This window comes from Wyeomyia smithii, chromosome 1, assembly GCF_029784165.1.
Source record: "Wyeomyia smithii strain HCP4-BCI-WySm-NY-G18 chromosome 1, ASM2978416v1, whole genome shotgun sequence".
Taxonomy (NCBI): domain Eukaryota; kingdom Metazoa; phylum Arthropoda; class Insecta; order Diptera; family Culicidae; genus Wyeomyia; species Wyeomyia smithii.
This window is the reverse complement of record NC_073694.1, coordinates 18,407,456-18,427,671: the sequence shown is the minus strand read 5'-3', so window position 1 is coordinate 18,427,671 and position 20,216 is coordinate 18,407,456. Positions and strand designations below refer to the sequence as shown.

General features: G+C 41.8%; 2 protein-coding genes across 3 annotated transcripts in view; both read right to left on the bottom strand.

The window, feature by feature from the left end:
• LOC129733997 (zinc finger protein OZF-like) overlaps positions 1-6,550 on the bottom strand; it is a 9,954-nt gene extending 3,404 nt beyond the window's left edge. Inside the window, exons 1-3 of one of the 2 annotated variants that reach the window (XM_055695671.1) lie at positions 6,159-6,550; positions 5,534-6,016; positions 4,565-5,476 (exon numbers count right to left, since the gene is read on the bottom strand). In XM_055695671.1, coding sequence (XP_055551646.1) covers positions 4,582-5,476; positions 5,534-6,016; positions 6,159-6,412 — 1,632 coding nt within the window. In that variant the 5' untranslated portion in view covers positions 6,413-6,550 and the 3' untranslated portion in view covers positions 4,565-4,581. Of the gene's footprint in view, positions 1-4,042; positions 5,477-5,533; positions 6,017-6,158 lie in introns of those variants that run through there. The other variant, XM_055695670.1, reaches the window with a different exon arrangement.
• Positions 1-20,216, bottom strand: part of LOC129716610 (zinc finger protein 208-like) — a 27,803-nt gene extending 7,587 nt beyond the window's left edge. The window contains exons 1-11 of the mRNA XM_055666445.1: positions 19,130-20,216; positions 14,592-15,500; positions 10,138-10,522; positions 9,276-9,609; positions 8,790-9,223; positions 8,443-8,738; positions 7,470-8,306; positions 6,159-6,416; positions 5,960-6,016; positions 5,534-5,635; positions 5,335-5,476 (exon numbers count right to left, since the gene is read on the bottom strand). Coding sequence (XP_055522420.1) covers positions 5,335-5,476; positions 5,534-5,635; positions 5,960-6,016; positions 6,159-6,416; positions 7,470-8,306; positions 8,443-8,738; positions 8,790-9,223; positions 9,276-9,609; positions 10,138-10,522; positions 14,592-15,500; positions 19,130-20,139 — 4,764 coding nt within the window. The 5' untranslated portion in view covers positions 20,140-20,216. The remainder of the gene's footprint in view (positions 1-5,334; positions 5,477-5,533; positions 5,636-5,959; positions 6,017-6,158; positions 6,417-7,469; positions 8,307-8,442; positions 8,739-8,789; positions 9,224-9,275; positions 9,610-10,137; positions 10,523-14,591; positions 15,501-19,129) is intronic.

Here is a 20,216-nt window from a genome sequence, read left to right as displayed (position 1 = left end):
GAGTTACGTAGTTCAAAAACATTTACGTTATCAAATCGGAAGACTGTCTTTTTTTTAGTTGCGTTTGCAACATATAGCATGTCACATGTAAGATGTCACGTGTTACATTACATGTAACACAAGATATTACATAATATTTTACATGTTACATTACGTGTAACATGTTACATATTATGTGTGACATGTACAAAACAAGTGGCATGTTCCTTATCACATGTAATATGCTACATGTTACATGATAGTATTACCACATACATAAGACATACGTAACACTGGCGTTTTTTTCTGGTACACGTTGCCCCATAGTACTCCGTACCTCGCCCTGTCAAACTGCTCGATAAATAATGAACAAAATGAATTTTCTTTTTCTCGGCCTTATCGAGCCCCAAAGAAAATCCCATAAGGAACTGTCAAAAAGTTATTTACAAAATCAATGCAGCATTTTTCGAGTAGGAACGAGACAAATGCAGGGCTGCGCAGGTACACTGCCTTCAAAGACAACTCAAACAGAGGTTTTTTTTACAGAGGTTGGTACTTTCGAGTGGTTCATTTTGTACCAACTTTTTTGTAAGATTTCTTCCTGAGTGTTACGTATGTCTTATGTATGTGGTATTACCACATACATAAGACATACGTAACACTCAGGAAGAAATCTTCCAAAAAAGTTGGTACAAAATGAACTACTCGAAAGTACCAACCTCTGTAAAAAAAAACCTCTGTCTGAGTAGTTTATGGAGGTTGTGTACCTGCGCAGCCCTGCGTTTGTCTCGTTCCCACTCGAAAAATGCAGCATTGATTTTGTAAACAACTTTTTGACAGTTTCGTAAGGGATTTTGTTGAGGGCTCGAGTAGAGCCGCTATGAAGAAAATTCATTCCGTTCATTTTCGTCGAGCAGTTCATACTGGTGTTGGTACCGGGTGATGTGGGGCAAAGAGTACCAAAAAAAATCGCCAGTGTTACGTATGTCTAAGTATGTGGTCCAACCACATACATAAGACATACGTAACACTGGCGTTTTTTTTCTGGTACACGTTGCCCCATAGTACTCCGTACCTCGCCCTGTCAAACTGCTCGATAAATAATGAACAAAATGAATTTTCTTTTTCTCGGCCTTATCAAGCCCCAAAGAAAATCCCATAAGGAACTGTCAAATAGTTATTTACAAAATCAATGCAGCATTTTTCGAGTAGGAACGAGACAAATGCAGGGCTGTGCAGGTTCACTGCCTTTAAAAACAACTCAACAAAGGTTTTTTTTTACAGAGGTTGGTACTTTCGAGTAGTTGATTTTGTACCAACTTTTTTGGAAGATTTCTTCCTGAGTGTTACGTATGTCCTATGTATGAGGTCCAACTGTGAAACTGACTTCTATTTCGACCTAGTCTGATTAACAGAGGACGAGGAGTTAAACCTTCGGTAGTTTTTAATACAGTGGCTGGCTAGGAATGTTTTAAGTCCGAGTTCAATCATGTTAGAGTGTTCGTGGAGAAGTTAGACCACATACTTAGACATACGTAACACTGGCGATTTTTTTGGTACTCTTTGCCCCACATCACACGGTACCAACACCAGTATGAACTGCTCGACGAAAATGAACGGAATGAATTTTCTTCATAGCGGCTCTACTCGAACCCTCAACAAAATCCCTTGCGAACTGTCAAAAAGTTGTTTACAAAATCAATGCTACATTTTTCGAGTGGGAACGAGACAAATGCAGGGCTGCGCAGGTACACAACCTCCATAAACTACTCAGAGGTTTTTTTTACTGAGGTTGGTACTTTTGAGTAGTTCATTTTGTACCAACTTTTTTGGAAGATTTCTTCCTGAGTGTTACGTATGTCTTATGTATGTGGTTAGACCCTTCTTTCCATTGTTGGCATTCATATCGCCAACTCTGATGATTTTACCATTCAAACCCACAGCAAGGGATAAGATGTATCTGGATAAACATCCTAACCTATGTTTGTTAGAACTTGTTTGTGTCCTGATATAAGTGGGTAAGGATGCAAATTTTTCATTGAAAATTTCGATCATTACCGCACATGCTTACCTACCTACCTAAATGGCCAGACGTCCTAAGACATGGCCTGTATAACATAATTCCGCCAAATGTCGGTCCATTTTAAATCCCGCGGGCACCTCGTTCTTGCTAGATCATGATCCACTAGATCATGAAAGTGGTCTAACCACTTTGCTCTTTGTGATACTCTTCGTTTCGTATCAACCGGATTCACATTTTAGTCTCGTGTACTGATCTGCCACCGCCTCCCTGCTCTGCCGACAGTTTCCACGTCGCCAAAAAGCAGAATTATTGACCGAAGTTACCGAAAATCGTGCCTTGCGTGTCTATTCCCGCTTGTCTTACCAACACCTTCTAGCGCAATATTGAATAGCAGGCATGAAAGACCATCACCTTGTCCACCCGAAATCCTCATACAACACTGCACATCTTCTTCGTAGCCTTTACCAGTCTGGTAAGCTTCCCGGGGAAGCCGTTCTCGTCGAGTATCATTCATAGCTCTTCACGATTAATCGTGTCATAGTAGCTTTGAAGTCGATGGGACTCTGTATTCGAGGCATTTTTATAGGATCTGCCGCAGAGTAAAGATCTGGTCCGTTGTGCACCGACCCTCCATGAAGCCGGCCCGGTAGCTTTTCACAAATCGGTCAGTTAGTGCTAACAGTCGCTAATTTATTTAAAATTTATTTGGGATATCAAATCGCAGGCGGCATTCAGGATAGTTATCGCTCGGTAGTTTTCACAATCTAGTTTTCGCCTTCAAATAACCCCACCCTTCCACTCCTCCGGTAGACATTTCATTTCCCAAATCTTGACAATCAGCTGATGCTCGACTGGCTATCTTGAGAAGGCACGCACCACCTTTCGATCACATCAAGATACTCCTATTCTTATCCCTGCACATTTCGGCTTGCGGAACAAAACCTTCACCCTTTGGCTTTGAATTTCTGATGAAACTTTCGTGTTTCATGAGAGCGATATAGCTGTTGTGATTCTTTGCACTCCTCCTCCTACTGGCGGCGTTTTTTTTTTTTCCTGGAAGAGTTGGGTTTGCTATCTCCGTTTTTGTTTGTAACGCTTAACTCTCTTACGGGTGCCTCATCGCAGCAATACTACCCGTGCTGCATTCTTTTCATCTAATTACTGCCGACATTCCTTCCTCGTCAAATCGTACACCACACATGATTCACTACAGGTCCTCAAATACACACGACTCGCTGCTCTCTTCAAGCAAGTGCTCCGCTTTTCTCAGCAGTGTGAGTAGTTTGCGCACCTTTTTCCTTTTCGCAGCATCCTTTTATGTTCCAAGATATAAATTTGAAAGTGAATCAGCTATTGGCGATATTGTTGTTTTTTAAATTGACGCGTTGCTGCTGTTCATTATGCGAGGCATGTTTGATTCCACATTCCGTTGTAAATAGTCTAACCTTGCTGAAGGGGTGTTTAACTCGTTTGGGATCTCCATCCCCTGTTTCCTAATGGAATTCGATGCATTAGAACACGCTGTGATAGTAGCTCCTTATTGTTTATCTACCTATTCTTCCAGAAATACGGTAGTCCATAAGCAGCAGTGATCTAATTAAATGAGATCAAAGACCCACTTTCAAAGAAGACGTCAACTCTTCTGTTGAACAGAACAGGCATCGCTGCAATAGTCTCCTGGCCGTCCTATTCGTTCTTGTTTGCTAACTTCATCAGGAAGTTGTTGATAGTTATCGTTTCGGTCGTTGCTTCCAACTGTGTCTATTAGTGTAGCCTCGAAATCATCAAAACTCTCCATGATATAATCAACAACTTGCTTCCGTAATTGCATTATTCTTTCACAGTGTAGTTCCGAATTTTGATCCGTGTGATAGAATTGGTATACCAAGGCAGAGAAGAGACAGTGAACATATCCTGGCGTTTTCTTAGCGAGGATTGCTCTTTCGTTATACTGAACTATATTCATCTGTACACGAGACGTGCCACTATTTTTCCGTTAGCTGGTTTGGAGTTTTAGGTTAAAATCTAAAAATCGTGCTATTAACTGAAAGGTCACTGATTTAATAACAGTTGATATTCGCTATTGTTGGGCGCACGACTGCTGTTAAGATAATGTAGGATAACCAAAGCTGTATCCAGTTCGTTTCTTCAGAGCGGAAGAATTGTCGGTCCAAGCACATCGAAGTGCGGAGATATTTGTCAAGTAGCTGTGCGTGGACGGTAGCATGGAACTATAATACTTTCCTACTGACGAAATGGTGGTTTGTGCACTCACGAAGTGGTATGCTCAGTGCGGAGAGGAATGAATCGAAAAATTTAATGTCTCCGTTAACAACAGCACAGCACTGATGCAGGGATTGTCGCCCAAGGATGACAATCTCCGTTGAAGAGGAGTGTTGATAAAAGTATAGAACAACCCTTTATACATAGTATAAACCTGTATAAACAGCTAGCGGTGAGTTACCTCATGTGGTGAGTGTAGCGATACCATTCAGCCATTTTTCATATTTTATAATTCGAAAGATAGAAATAGATGTGTAAACATCTTGTTCAATAAATTACCTTCTATTCAGATAAAATCAAACTTGGCCTTTCATTCCATTGGAACTTAAGTCACATCGCTTATCAATTTTCATTTGTGCTTGATTTTGTCGTTCTTTCGAGTGTACATTTTCATGAGATTGAAGATAGCGAACTGACTTGAACGATGAGCTGCAAATATTGCATTTAAAAGGCCGTTCATTTGAATGTCTAAGCATGTGCTTCGCTAGCCTGGAAGAAATTGGAAATCGTTTCTCGCAAATTTCGCATTTATGCGGGCTCTCCGAAATGTGCTTTTCCTTATGTTTCCGCAAACCATTAGCTGTTCTATACGACGAACCGCAAATATCGCAATTGAAAACTTGTTCGTCAGAGTGAGCAGCTGCATGTGTTACAAGATTTTTCTCAGATGTGAAGCTTTCACTATTCGACTTATGCCTTTGTTTATGATTCCTCAGATTCGATGCTGACCTCGATGAGAGACCGCAAATATTGCATTTAAAAGGTCGTTCATCAGTATGGTATAACAAGTGCTCCTTAAGCCTAGAAGGAATAAGAAACCTTTTTCCGCAAATTTCGCATTCATGTGGTCTCTCGGAGGTGTGCGTTTTCATATGGACTTTCACGTCATAAGCTGACTTATATGATGAAGCGCAAATATCACAACTGAAAGGTCGTTCTTCAGTATGAGAAATCATGTGCCTCATGAGTGTTGAACGATCCCGATTTCCTTTTCCACAAATCGTACACTCGTGCTTCTTTGCGTTGTGGGCTTTAGTCTCAGATCTCACAGTGGTGATTTGATGAAGCTTCAGATGTACTTTGAGTGCTCTCAATCGTTCGTACTGTTTGCCGCATATGTCGCAGGTGTATTTCACTGGCCCATCACTTCGGCTGTTATCGGTCCGATTTGGCTTCAACTCTTCTGTGTTGCTGCAACAGAAACAAATGTAATAAATTAGTTTACAGTCAGTTCGGTATGAAACTTACCCTAGAGACGGCTCGACCTTGTGGATCTTCATATGGTTACTTAGAGCATGACGTCTCGTGTATGATGCGTCACAGATGTCGCATTTGAAGGGTCGCTGATCGCTGTGGGTACGCATATGTTCGACGAGATTCTTATTACTCGTGCATGTTCTATCGCAAATCAGACATTTAAAAGGACAATCTGTGCGGTGTATATTCATGTGGACCGTCAAATCTGTCTTTCGGGAAAAACTTCGCTTGCATATGTCACACTCGAAATCCCGATCTCCTGTGTGAGCATTTTTATGGTTTTGCAAAATCGCAGCTGTGCGGAATGCTCTGCTGCAGATATCACACGCAAAAGGTCGTTCCCCGGTATGCGTTCTTATATGATCCGCCAAGATGAGTTTTGTGCTCAATTCTTTGTTGCAGAATTCACAAACGTACTTTTTTGGTGATTGATCACCTACGCCGGTTTTGCGCTTTTCCGAGCCCTCCGAGTTGCTGAAACAGGCAAAAGAGCGTCTGATAAAATGCAGGAGCTTATTTTATGAAATCACAAGCTCTCCAGTTCGAGAATAGACCTCGATAATTTGAATTTTATGACTGAAAGTTTTGTATAACTTTAAAACGAGGGTAAAATTACCTGGGGCTAGAAGCTGCAATTCTATTACAAGCTGCTGTAGTCTCAACTTCATCGGTGATGTCCGCCATAGGTTCTTGTTTTACATCAGTTGAACCTATCCGCAGGGCGTCCGTTACAATCGGTTCACCAGAGCACCTATCGCTGCTAATGAGCGGTGTTTTCCCATTCGTAGCCAGAGTGTCGGAGATTGTAAGCTCTTGTACCTTTACTGTTCGAGTAAGTCCTTCCACCTTTATAGGGCTGAATTTCTCCATTTCGCTTTTGGGTGTATTTTTTAAATCGTCTCAGTTTCACAATGTAGCAGTTAAAAGTTTACAGAATTCATACAATAATTTTTACCGACTCGAACTGATAAACAAAAATATGTATGTCATGGCATACACGCTGAGAGCGTACTGTTATACTTTGCTGCACAAAATTACTCCGAATAAAATCAACTGTGAATCAATGAACGGTTCGATAATCTTACAACGACAAGTGATATCACTTTTTTAATAACTTTTAGGACTCTTTAGGCGGTTCTTAATTTTAAATTGTATTGCGCTCGACCAAATTTAGTTTTAAGCAAAATTATTGCAGGGTTAGTTAAGACCAAAGACAAGACCGACAAGACGTGACAGCTGGTCACCGTTACATTCAACCAATTTGAACCGGCTGCTGATTGGCTGAATTCGATAACGCAATCGTCACGTAGAAAATACAACGAGGTTACTTTTCACTGTAAAGCAGTGATGCTGGAGAGTCATAATTTAGCTATTATAATTGTTCATAAATAATGATGCAAAAGTATGCAAGGTACATGATATAACCGAGTAATGTATTTCACTGTTATAACTTTAAAAATGCATTGATTAATCGTTTATTACTATTTCGGTTGAAGTCCAAGAAACTTAGAATGAAAAAATTTGGGTACCAAGAAAATTAGGAAGAAAAAATTTGATAGTAGAAGTATGCTTTATTGAACATAAAATAATAAATAAGAATTGAGTGTTATTCGCCTATATATTGCAATTTTAATTTGTTTTATTTTCATTGACCTGCAGAAGTTGTTAAAAATAATCAGTCTGGCATCAACGGTATGGAACGTTCAAAAAAATTTCGACGGGGATGACGGCCGTTACGAAAAGAAAAATAAGAAGCCAGCTGTCGCGTCTTGTCTTAGGTTAAGACGTCTGTCTTTGGTAGTGGTTAGAATATGAATAACTGTATTTCTGACATGTAATAATAATGGCTAAAACTCACGGCTTGCTTCAGCTTGAACACTCCTCCTCAAGCCGCAGGGGTCCCATCAACTTGCAACTTTCTTCAAACTTCATTCGTTGTAGTGGTTTGGTGAGACCATCCGCAATTTGCTCCTCTGTGCTAATGTACGTCAGGTTTACCACACCACGGCGAAGAGCGTCTTTTTTGAAATGGTGGCGTATGTCAATGTGCTTCGTGCGCGGGTTATAACCACCATTTTTCGCGATCGCAATGCAGCTTTGGTTGTCGCATCGGATCTCAATCGGTTCATCGTTGTTTTTATTGAGTAGTGCTGACAGACCACGCCACCAAGATGCCTCCTGCACAGCAGCCGAAACGGACATGTATTCGGCTTCACACGTTGAGAGCGCCACTGTTAATTGCTTCTTGCACATCCACGAGATTGCACCGCCCTGTGCCATGAAGATGTTGCCACTTGTGGACTTCCTTTCATCTGGATCCGATCCCCAGTCAGCATCGTAATAACCGACCACGCTGGAATCTGCATCCTTTCTATAGATCAGCTTCATACAGGAAGTTCCACGTAGGTAACGCAGAACATGCTTTACTGCGTTCCAATGTTTGACCCCGGGATTGTTGTTGAACCGGCTAAGAGTTTTCACCGCAAAAAGAATATCCGGTCGAGTGCTCTGCGCCAAATACATGAGACACCCGACTGCTTCCTGATACGGAACGTCCTCCATAGCAGTGGATTCATTGTCATCTTTCGGGCTCGCATCTTTTGTAAGCTTCTCACTGCTGTTCATTGGCACCTTTACTGGTTTGCATCGTTCCATGTTGAACCGTTTCAGAATCGACTCTGTGTAGGCTTCCTGGTCCAAGCTGATGGAAATCATTGGCTCTTTTGATTCGGATTCCAAGGCAGTGTTGCGCTTGTCCCAGATCCTTCATCCGGAAGCAGCTGGAGAGATGTTGCTTTAGTTTGTACCTCTATGCTGGATCGTTGCAGAAGATCGTCGACGTATATTGCGACAATCATCATTTTGCCTCCTTTGTTACCAATATAACATATGGATCGTACTGTGTTGATTTCAGGCCAAAACGTCGAAGAGCCGCATCGAGTTTTTGGTTCCAAACTCGGCTTGACTGCCTCAAGCCGTACAATGCCTTGTTTAGCTTGCACACCATCGTTTTTTGATTATCGTCCGCGAAATATGGCTGCTCCATGTAAATCTCTTCATCAAGATCGCCTTGTAGAAAGGCCGTCACTGCATCCATCTGGCCAATAACAAGGTCGTGTCTGATTGCCAAAGCGAATAGATACCGCAGCGAACTACACCGAACGACGGGAGCGTACGTCTCATCGTAGTCTATCCCCTATCGCTGAGAGTAACCTTTAGTGACTAAACGTGCCTTGTGCCGTTGAACCTTGCCTTCAGCGTCTCGCTTCGTCTTGTAGACCCATTTGCACTTGATCGCCTTCTTTCCTTTCGGTAGCGAAGTGATAGTCCAAGTTTTGTTGTCCACCAAGGCGTCAAATTCTTCCTGCATAGCACGCTTCCAGGCATCACTATCGTCGCAGGCTAGCGCTTCCTGATGTGAGACTGGATCGTTACCGAATTCGCCATTCATGCCCGATATTACTGCCACAAAACCATCATTGATGCCTTCATCATCGGAAAAACCAGCGAAGTCGCTCGAGTCCGAGCTCGAATCTTTATCAGGGGATTTTTTTTTCATATATTTCATCAGGGGTTGACTGTGGAAGTGAGATACCAGGAAGGCCAGTGCTATCAACATGAATGTTATTGTACTTGCCTGCAAGAACGTGCTCCCGTTCGCTGCGCTTTGACACCTTTGACCTAGGTGGTTGTGAAAATTGTCGCGAAGGGAGCACAAGATCAGTCAAGGTACTTGAACTGGTTTCGCTATCGTCTTTTAAATCACCTTCATCATATTCGTCTTCTGATTCCGATTCGCAGGGTGTTGCAGACGAAAGTGTCGGCTCAAGCACGGTTTCAACCGGATCTTCGATGTCCAGTCTACCATTCGATGGCTTGACACGTCGAGCTTCGGGGCACGCTGCTTCGGATGGAACGCCTTCGTTCAGGAAAACGACTTCACGGCTCTTGATTGTAGTCTTCTTTTTTAGATCGTACAGACGATAGCCTTTGGTTTCTTCATCGAATCCCATCAGTATACACTCGTGGGATTTGGGGTCCCACTTACGCCGCTTTTGCTTTGGGACCTGGACCATGGCTTTAGTCCCAAAAACTCGAACATGTGAAAGATTGGGCTTTCTTCCAGTGCTTGTTCGAGATTTGTTAGCAGCTCTCTATTACTTGTCATGTGTGCATACGCCGCAGAATCGAAAATCCAGTCGTTCTTGCCCTCCTTACTAATCGTAGAAAGCACCGTGTGAAATGTTTCACCTTTCCTTCCGTCCTTGCAGTCCCTGGCGATGTGTCCGAATCGAGCACATTTCCTGCACTTCGGGTCCTTGGGAGAAGCTGGTTGCTTCACTTGCTTTGAAAATTTTTCATTTCGTTTGTTGGTTGCGAAGGCCTGACTGTTTTTCTTGCTGCTAAGCAATGGTTGCTCCTGGAGAAGTTTGGTTTTCACGAAGTCACCCGTTATGGCGACCCCAGAATTTTTCAAGGCCATGATCATGGGACGGTATTCATCTGGAAGGTCAGCCAACAGAATCATACCAACCCAGAGTTCCGACAATTTGAACCCGATGCCATTCAGCTCATGCGCTGGCTGTCGAAATCACCTGATTTACATATTCGTCCATCGAGTCGCACAAATCCAAATTCGTCTTGATGAGCTTATGGAGTAATCCGATCTGCCGGGAGAGTACTTTGTCCTTGAACGCCGTTTCCAATTTTTCCCACGCCGTACGCGCTGACTTCGCGTCTTCGATATGGACATAGATTGTAGGGTCAAGGAACAAGATTAGCTTCAATCGGGCTTGTAAATCCTTTCGCTCATCTTCCGCTTCAATGGCTCCGTTTTCTTTTATCTTTGGCTTGATGGCATCCCAGAGGCCTTCCAGATGGAGATAAGTTTTCGCAGCAAACTTCCATGACGACCAATTTTCACGTCCCCTCAAACGTTCAATGGCTGGAATGTTGGATGATCCGGAAACTCCGTTGGAACTTGAAGTGCTGTTTGAACTCGTAGTCATTTTCTAGTATTGACTGGGACCATAACCTATTGCAGGGTCAATTAAGACGTCTGTCTTTGGTAGTGGTTAGAATATGAATAACTGTATTTCTGACATGTAATAATAATGGCTAAAACTCAAGGCTTGCTTCAGCTTCAACAAAAATGACGTATAGCTATTATATCTTACAAAAACCCTGTTTATTGGCACGCGGTTATCATATACTTCGGGCACAGAGAACAGACATTTATGTTCATATAAAAAGTGGAAGAGGTTGTTTATAAGAAACGACCGCAAGGTTAACGTAGAATTACGACAGCCTGTCTTATGTAAATAATTTTTTGCAATAGCTTTGGAAATACACTCGATTAGGGTTAATCATTCTAATGATGTGAAGCGATATATTTTTCCGTCTATGTTTCGTATATTATTTTTGTTTCAATGGAATGGAATGGGATAACTGAAAAAATAGGTGTGACTAAAAAAAATCAATAAATTAGAGATAATAGATTTTCTAAATTTGAGGTGTGACTAAATTATTTCCAGTTATACCATTCTACAACGTTCGAAAAAAAATACATATCATTTATTCTGGCTCAGAGCGATCATTTGATAAGCCCCACCTTTATTTTTAGTTTTAAAGTTTTTCCTCAGTTTCGTAGCACGGATGTACAAAAATGATTTCTTGTGGACATTCTGTCGAGCCGAACCGATAGCACTCTCATGAAGGCAACAAAATAACATGTATTGTGTCGTGTTGCGCGGCTTGGAAGGAAAAAATGTTTCCTTCCCCGTGTCGCATGGAAGCAGATTGTTGCGTGTTTGATACTGCCGACGGTAGACATGAGTATGAAGGTAGAAATTCTGCTGTGATGTCGAACAATAACCGTTTTGTTTTAAGATGCAATAGCGTAAGTGCTGCATTTCTGTTATCTGCTGCCATCCAGCAATAGAACAAGTATATATTACAACCGACCACCAACACATTCTTGAGGCAATGTTGAATTGTTTTTGTCTTGCGAATGCTAAAATTAGCGGTTTTCCGTCTGTTACATATGATGAAAAATCTTAACTACTTCAATCACATAATTGTGGAGCACCAACAGGTGCTATCATATTTGACAACAGTAACAAACTGGCAGGTTTGTTCAATTATCATCATTTCTGATAACCATTCGCCGATGATTCTAGTTCTCCCGTTTTCTTTAGTAGAATTGCCTGTCATTTCCAATAATTCTGCAGCTACCGAAAACTTCATAACTTCAGAAATTGAAACCCGGCTTTTCTTGCTTATTCACGATCTGCAACCAACGACCGTGTGGTATCGGTACAATCATGGAATGAATTATACATATAACACAACCCGCATAATCAATAACCATAAGCGGATAATCCATATGGTTTAACGATACCCCATACAGTCGATACTATATCCCGAACTAGTTGTAAGGCACGTTTTATGGTTATTGATTATGCGGGAAAGCGCTCATTTTTAGTCAACTAGGTATAATCTGTCGACCTTGTTAGGGAAAAAAGCATTGTGCGACCAATCAGAGGTCGACATTTGCGTTTCGACATGGCTTGACAATTTTCAATAGTACAATCGTTTGAACAATCAGATTACAACTTTCTGCATTTGGACGGGTGCTTGGTTGGTTTTCCAATCGATTACTGCAAAATAACGAAAATCGGTTGGAAACTGACTGAGCTTAAAACGGTTGAAAATGGACAATTTTTGTGACGCTCTCGATGTTTTGGGTTTTTGAAATTGGATCCCTGTAATAAAATTGGTCCCCTGTATATGTTGCCGTAAGACGTAATTCTACGTCAAAAGAATGAAAATCTAGTGTGAAAACTTGAATCAAAATACGTTAAAACACTAACGACATGATTCCTGTTCTACCAGCGCGGTGTCATGTTCAGATTCTACAAACGTTGACATTCGTTGATGAGTGTTCCCAATTTGCATTCGATTCTTCTTCGGATTCTAGCAGTCTTGTTCGGACATCAGCTTCTTTAGGTGCTGCTCAATGAGTATAAAAGAGAGGTGAGGAGGAAACTTACTAACACTTGCACGCGCCCCTCTGCTCATCCTCCTCTGCCCATAGTTGATGCCAAATAGTGACGTAGTTATTTGGGTTTCCCATTGAGTTCATCTAGTTGTTTACATTTGAAGCATTTACTAATACTAGAAAATTTCACTCTCCTCCTCACCTCTCTTTTATTCTCATTGGGTGCTGCTAGGGACGTTGCGATACCACCGATACTAATACAGAATCGATCCTTCTGCTTCCGATACTCGGATGTTTGGCATCGATGTTTTACCAGCGATACTTTATCAACATCGATACACACCTCTCAGTATCGAAAAGACTCAAAACAACCCTGTAAAGAAGAACGAACGAAGCAGAAAACTTGCTGTTTCCTGTGTTATTTTGATGCATCGTATGCATGCATGCCATCTCATCGGTAATGCCAATTTAACAGAAATTTCTGTAGATTAACCTACGGGAACGATCCTTTTCTACGGTCATGCAGATCCGAAAGTAAAATCTACAGAGCCATGCAAGCGGCTCTTTTTGAAAACAGGATCAATTATTAAGGAAAAGAGCAATCGATTTTCGACTAAGTTTCTGCAGAAGCTGGTGTTTCTAGATTCAGTAAATTTATAGACCATTTTACGAACTGACAGGTGTCACGTATTCTGCTGTTGATGATGTTGCTTTAACGTGCGTTATGTCAGCGGTTCCGAGCTTTCTGTCAAAATTTCATTCATAGATTGAGTTCGGAAACGTCTCGTGAAATGGTCTATATAAATGGTTTCATTGAATTAAACGTTTTATCTTGAGGAATTAATAATAAAAAAGAATTATGACTTATATTTTGAATGAACTGGTAACGCACAACGATACATTCAGGTATCGATACGTTAGCCTCGATACTATCGGAATATCAGTACTCGGTTTCGATACAGGTATCGATCCTAAGTATCGATGTTTAATGGTATCGCAACGTCCCTAGGTGCTGCAGATGAAGATGAGACATGAATTGATTGAATCAAAATTCTCGCATCGCTTGTTCATTGCTGCTGCATATGTTACGTAGTTCTCTGTGCGTTTCGAGAGTTGAAAGCACCGTTTGCTAACAACACGAAAAAGTTGGAAAGTGCGAAACCAGTACAAAATTGTGCGTTTTTAGCGCAATTGTTGATGTAGTTTGGAACCAGTACAATGATTGCGTGTTGGGCGTTTTTTCAATGTATTGTTATGCATTTCACACATTTATTGTGCAATTTTAGTGCAACATTTGTGCGAATCGGGGAGACATATTGATTGTACAAGACTTGAACTTTTGCGTGAAGATAGTCCCCATTTCAAACAGCTGCTTCAACATCTTCACGGTATCCTCAAAAGAAAAATCCCCGGGGATACGTCGGTGGGACGAAATTTACGTACTTGTCGTGCATGGTGACATTGATGCTTCGTAATAAGAGACGGACCTTAGCTGCATCGTTCAGCTTTGCGCCGTCCTTCACGAACATGTCTTTATATTTCTAAATCCATCAGTCGAACAAACAACCATTCTCGACGTCGGAACTAATCTTACAGATGTCCAATGACGGACAATACAACAGCTTCACATCGCCTCGTCCAACGATTCAATGATGAATTCGAGGGCCGGTGCTTCTTGATTGTTCCATCATGGCCAAAAGATGAGCGTTTTGTTCCACCAGCGGCCGGTTCTGCTTGAGAATGTCACCGCCTCAGGTTCCGTCTTCCGCAGGTGCTGCCATTCTTTCGATCTTTCAGGTTCCAATGATGTGTAGGCCAATTGTCGTTTGTCCGAATTACATTCGGAATGATTGCAAAGACTAGAAAGACTATTTCTAGGATCTTTATTAGATCAGAACTCGTTGGTTTGGAAGGTAAATCAAGAACTTTGGTTTTCTCGTGATAACAATGTGATATGAAAATAAAACACTAACTACCAGTGGTGTCCCGGGTATACACGCTTTGAGGAGTGGGGGGGGGGGTCTTTGGGGAGTGCTCAAAGCATTAGACTAAGCGCTCGTGTGCTCTTTCCTGTGCTCCCATAAAGTACTAGATGACTTGAATGATGCATCGCAGGTTTTACATTTGTAAGGTCGTTCTTCCATGTGACGAGCCATGTGCTGCTTGAGAAGGGAGGGGAATGCGAACTCTTTTCCACAAATCGAGCACATATGAGGGTGCTGAGAGCTGTGCACTTTTTTCATGTGAGTGTATAAAACATTTGACGTTTTGAAAGATTTACTGCAAATTTGGCAGCTGTGCGGACGATCAGTGCGGTGTGTTTTTCTATGCTGAATAAGATAATTGTTGTACGGGAATGCTTTGTTACACATTTCACATTTGAATTTTGGATCAGTGCTGCGCTTCTGCGTATGTGTTTTTCTATGCTCCGCAGCATAATATTTGCTGGTGAATGGTTTCCCGCATATGTCACATTTAAATTGCTTATCTGCATGAGTCATCATGTGAGTTACTAAAACGGATTCTTTGCCGAATGATTTGCCACATGTTTCACACACGAAAGGTCGCTCACCGGTGTGAACTCTCATGTGAGCCATTAGGAGACTTTTCTTGAAATACTCTTTGTCACATATATCGCAAACATGTTTGACATGACTGGCGACGTGTGCTGCCAGCTCATGATCATGCCGGAACGCCCTTCCGCAAATTTTGCATCGTTCCATGGGTTCGCTTCCGTGCATCCTTTTCTTGTGTACTCGTAACGAACCTGGGTTGTTGTAGTACTTACTGCACTTGTCACACTCGTACGGTTTATGCCATTTGTGTAGTTTGATGTGGACTTTAAGAGCCTTTTCGCTTTGATAGTGCCTACCACAGATGTTACATTTGTGACTTTTATAGCCGGCACCCTGCTTATCATCAACTGCAGAAACAGTTGCCTCTGGAGTGGCGGCATCACTGAAAAAAAAAGAAGAAAAGTGTCTGATAAATTGTTAAAAGTAAACAGGAAACATTGTTCAGTACACAACTTAATACTGCGCTTCAGGTTTACGTTTACGTTCACGTCACATTTGGTGAACAAATTTTCAAAGGGTTACTTAAAAGTATACAGAACGAAATCAGAAAAAATGCACGAAGAACTTTCAAAGTTATTGAAACTCGAAGATCAAAACAATGATGAAGACAATTCGGGTTATTCGCGTTGAAAGAGATTTTGAAGGCTGTTCGCACCTACGTGAACTCTCATATGCAATTGTCAAAATGTGCGTGATGACAAAAGCAAAAATATTTCCTTCCTTCTTTTTCGCATGCAAAAACCAAACAAATATCAGCAACACCGTCAACGCGAATGTGAGAGTGAAAATTCGTTTGAAAAGCTATAGGTCTTCAACGCCAACTGAGCTCCTGCCATACATCACTCAAGGAAATATATTCTGCCTCCCTAGATAACAGACTGACACAGGCTCAAGGTCCACTACCGAATAGACAGATGTATCCCGTCGTAGATCTCCGGTTTGCCAGAGGTCCATCTACGTCCGAGCAGCCGATTAGTTTCCAGCCGCTATCGCCAGGTCCGAACTTAAGCTTCAGTTCTTTCATCCCCTTTAGGTATCTGACTGACCGCTTGGTAGTCTTCTAGCATTGATCTGTTGGTTCACTTGCCTTTCGTCCCAGAAATGACATATCAAAGACCACGTCTGAACTGATGGTGTCTTCGATGTCTTGCAATCCTCGAGATTGTACTTCTTCACTAGCGCTTCAAGGAAACTCTTCAGTCTCAAAATATAAGTTCCTTCCTTCAACTGAATATCGTCAGTAATTCACAGCTCCGGGGTTGACTATATTCAACTCTTTTTTCAGCCATTCGAACACGCATCCAACTAAGTGATCTTCAACGTTTACGAGCAGAGAAATTGTGGTCTGTTTATCAGTTCGGATTGACATTGGACGACCCTCATTTTAGTGAGCACCGCATGTAGCCCGTAATCGCTCTTTCTAAGACGGCGAATGAGTTCCTCCTTTCCTGCTCTGGGAGCTGACGCATCCACCGACCCGTGTAAATAGCGAACCTATACATTAGAGAAATGACAAGACACTCACCGTTAAGGCAACTGTCAACATCAAAACGGATAACGGCAATGCAAAATGATACAACTCGCCCGTTTTGATGTTGACAGTTGCCTTAACGGTGAGTGTCTTGTCATTTCTCTAATGTATAGGTTCGCTACGTGTAAACGAGCCGTCCGGACATCGATGTGCTGTAGACTCATCTGGTTCTTTCCCGCTACTGCCAGGTACACTCGCAGGGTCTCAGAGCGTGTCGCTGGTGCAAAAACATCTAAGTAATCTACACCGTAACGCTGGGCTTTGTGCTTGGTCTCGGTATCTATGGCGTCTTTCCACTCCTTCACTTGCAGCGGCTCGCAATAATCTGTGGCTGAAGTCATCTATCAAGGTCATGATGTACTGGTCTTCTGGAAAAGGGGTAGTGGTTTCCATTGGTCCACAAAATCGGTGTGGATTAACTCAAGTTTAAAACCGCTAACCAGATCTTCAGTTTTCATCTGGCGTAGGACATCCAAAGCGCGATGTGTGCTGGCACCGGTCGTTATGCTCACACAAACGCGATTTTTAGCGCAGTTCTGACCCGCGGCGGTCAACTTATCCAACAAATCTTCCATTCCGGACAAATGTTTGTCCATTTCGTCACTCTCCGACATGTTCGCAGCGCATAGTTGAGTTAAATAAAACACTATGGTAGACATTGCAGCAAAAGATTTAATTCGCCTGTTACTCGAACGACGTATTGTACAGTAATGAAATGAGAGGGAAATCTTCGCGCTGCTTTCAAACATATGACAGATTTATTCAGAGAAAAAAACTATGGCTGCTACACATTCAATCGAGTTTGTCCAGTTACTACTTGTTGTTCACTCCCACAATATCATCCAACCGTATCATGTAATCGCTTGAGTGGTTTTCGGATAGTCCAGGAGGAATTATACAATTATACACGCGATTTAACTACGAACAATAAAAATATGTTTTTTATATTTTATAAGCGAAAGAAACAAGATGGCGATTAGCACCAAGAAAAGCATAACAGTGGAGGAAAAACAGAATAGGGGCTCAGAAGAATCAATATAAACAGGGGCAACTTATAGCGAATTTCTTTATTCCACGGGGTTAGTGCCAACTTTCGGGTGGAATAAAAAAACGATCTCGATCTACGATCTAAAGCCTTGCGTTGGTGTGCGTGAGACCATGCGCAATGTAAACATAAATAAGGCAATCCACGAGACAGTTGCGATCAGCTGTTTTAAGTCTGTTTTCAACTTATGACAGCTTTACGTATATTCGATCGGTCGCAACTTGGATGCAACTCGGATCCAGAAGCGTGAAAACAAATGTTATCCGATCTGTAGCTCTTGTATTGCGGATGCCAATTCTAAATACAACAATAACAAATCATTTTTGATATTATTGCTGACATTAAAAGATTTCTGTTTTGGTCGTGTTTTGGTTTTGCAGCTTGAAAAACAGCAACAATAACAAACGCATCCGTATATTTTTCCACTACGTCGATGACAAAATTCGCCACCCGACTCCTGCTTGTTTTCGATGGCTTACTGAAAATTCTGATTAAAGCACTTTCGAACTCGGAATCGGAATCCAAATCTAAATCCGATTCCATTAATTCCATAACAAATACGTTTGCTGCAGCAATTATTTCTCTCTGCGTTCCATGATTTCACTGCACAGACGACAACACATTTTTCTGTTGTTTTCAGTATCACCCGTGTGTTTTGACCGCTTTGACAGATACGATGTAATAGTATTGGTGAACCCACTCGCAAAACTGACAAAAATCACAGTGCGAACCTGTCTGTTTTGCAGGCGCTTCCAGGTCAAAACTGGGTTAACATCGAGCGAATAAAGAAGGGTTTTGTCAGCAGTTAGTGCGCTTTCAGGTCAAAACGAGGTGAGCAGGTGGAATAAAGAAATTCGCTATTAGATGCAGTGGTTGCCACCATCGCATAATTTTTTGGCAATGCAAATAACATCATGAAGATCGCTTAGTTCTCATTTACCCGTAAACATTAACTCCCATGCGAATAATGTTTTCGAGCCTTTTTTATATTCCATGACATCGATAGTGAGACCACAGACAGACGTCCAAGCTGAGTTCCAAACTTGTGTAAAGATTTTTTTAGTAGCAATTCGTAACCAGATAGCGCTACCAGTGACGCCAGCCTCATACACCAGGGGAAAAAAAATTTATTGTAGCGATAAGGTCACCAGGCGGCGCTAGTATACAAGTGATTTAAAACGCAATACTCTTTGAAAATTTACACGGAATTTTCGATCAATTTTGTTCTTGCTTGGACGTCTGTCTGTGGTGAGACGAAAAACAAAAAATTGACAAACAAACAACCGAAGGTGTATTAGTAATTGTGATATAATAATAAAACACTAACTACCTAGCATTAATCAAGTATCAACAGTTTTATTTAAATGAGAATGCAATCTTCGCGATTTGACAAATTTTCGCTGACAGCTTTTTGTAGGGCTTACCACGACCTCACAACAAGCGTGTCGGCAAAGTGCTCAAAGTATTAGACTCAGCGCTCGCGTGTTCTTTCTGGTGTTTCCATAGGGTACTAGATGACTTGAATGATGCATCGCAGGTTTTACATTTATAAGGCCGTTCATCCATGTGACAAGCCATATGCTGCTTGAGCAAGGAGGGGTATGCGAACTCCTTTCCACAAACCGAGCACATATGAGGATGCTGAGAGCTGTGCACTTTTTTCATGTGAATGTATAAAGTACTTGACGTTTTGAAGGATTTACCGCAAATTTCGCAGCTGTGCGGACGATCTGTGCGGTGTGTTTTCCTATGCTGTGCAAGATGATTTTTGTACGGGAATCCTTTGTCACAGATTTCACATTTGAATTTACGATCAGTGCTGCGCTTATGCGTATGCGTTTTACTATGCTCCACTGCATAATATTTGCTGGTGAATGGTCTCCCACATATGTCACATTTAAATTGCTTATCTGCATGAGTCTTCATGTGAGTGACTAAAACGCATTTTTTGCCGAATGATTTGCCACATGTTCCACACGTGAAAGGTCGCTCACCGGTGTGAACTCTCATGTGAGCTGTGAGTTGATTTTTCTTGAAATACACTTTGTCACATATTTCGCAAACATGTTTCACATGACTGGCGACGTGTGCTGCCAGCCCATGAGCATGCCGAAACGTCCTTCCGCAAATTTTGCATCGTTCCATGGGTTCGCTTCCGTGCTTACATTCATTCTGTACTTCTAACGTACCTTGGGCGATATATGTTTTACCACACTCGTGCGCATCACTCCGTTTATGTACTTTGATGTGAACTTTGAGAGCCCTTTCGCTTTGATAGTGCCTGCCACAGATGTCACAGCTGTGACTTCCAGAGCCGGTACCCTTTTTACCACCAGCCGTAGAAATAGTCGCCTCGTGAGTATCTGCATCACTGAAAAAAGAAGAAAAGTGTCTGATAGATTGTAAGCCCAAGTAACCAAAAGTTCGGATAACAGTAAATTTCATAGCCTAATCAACCGAACTATCAATCGTTAATAGAGTTCTATTCTATTACCTTCAAGATCACATTTGATGAATAAACT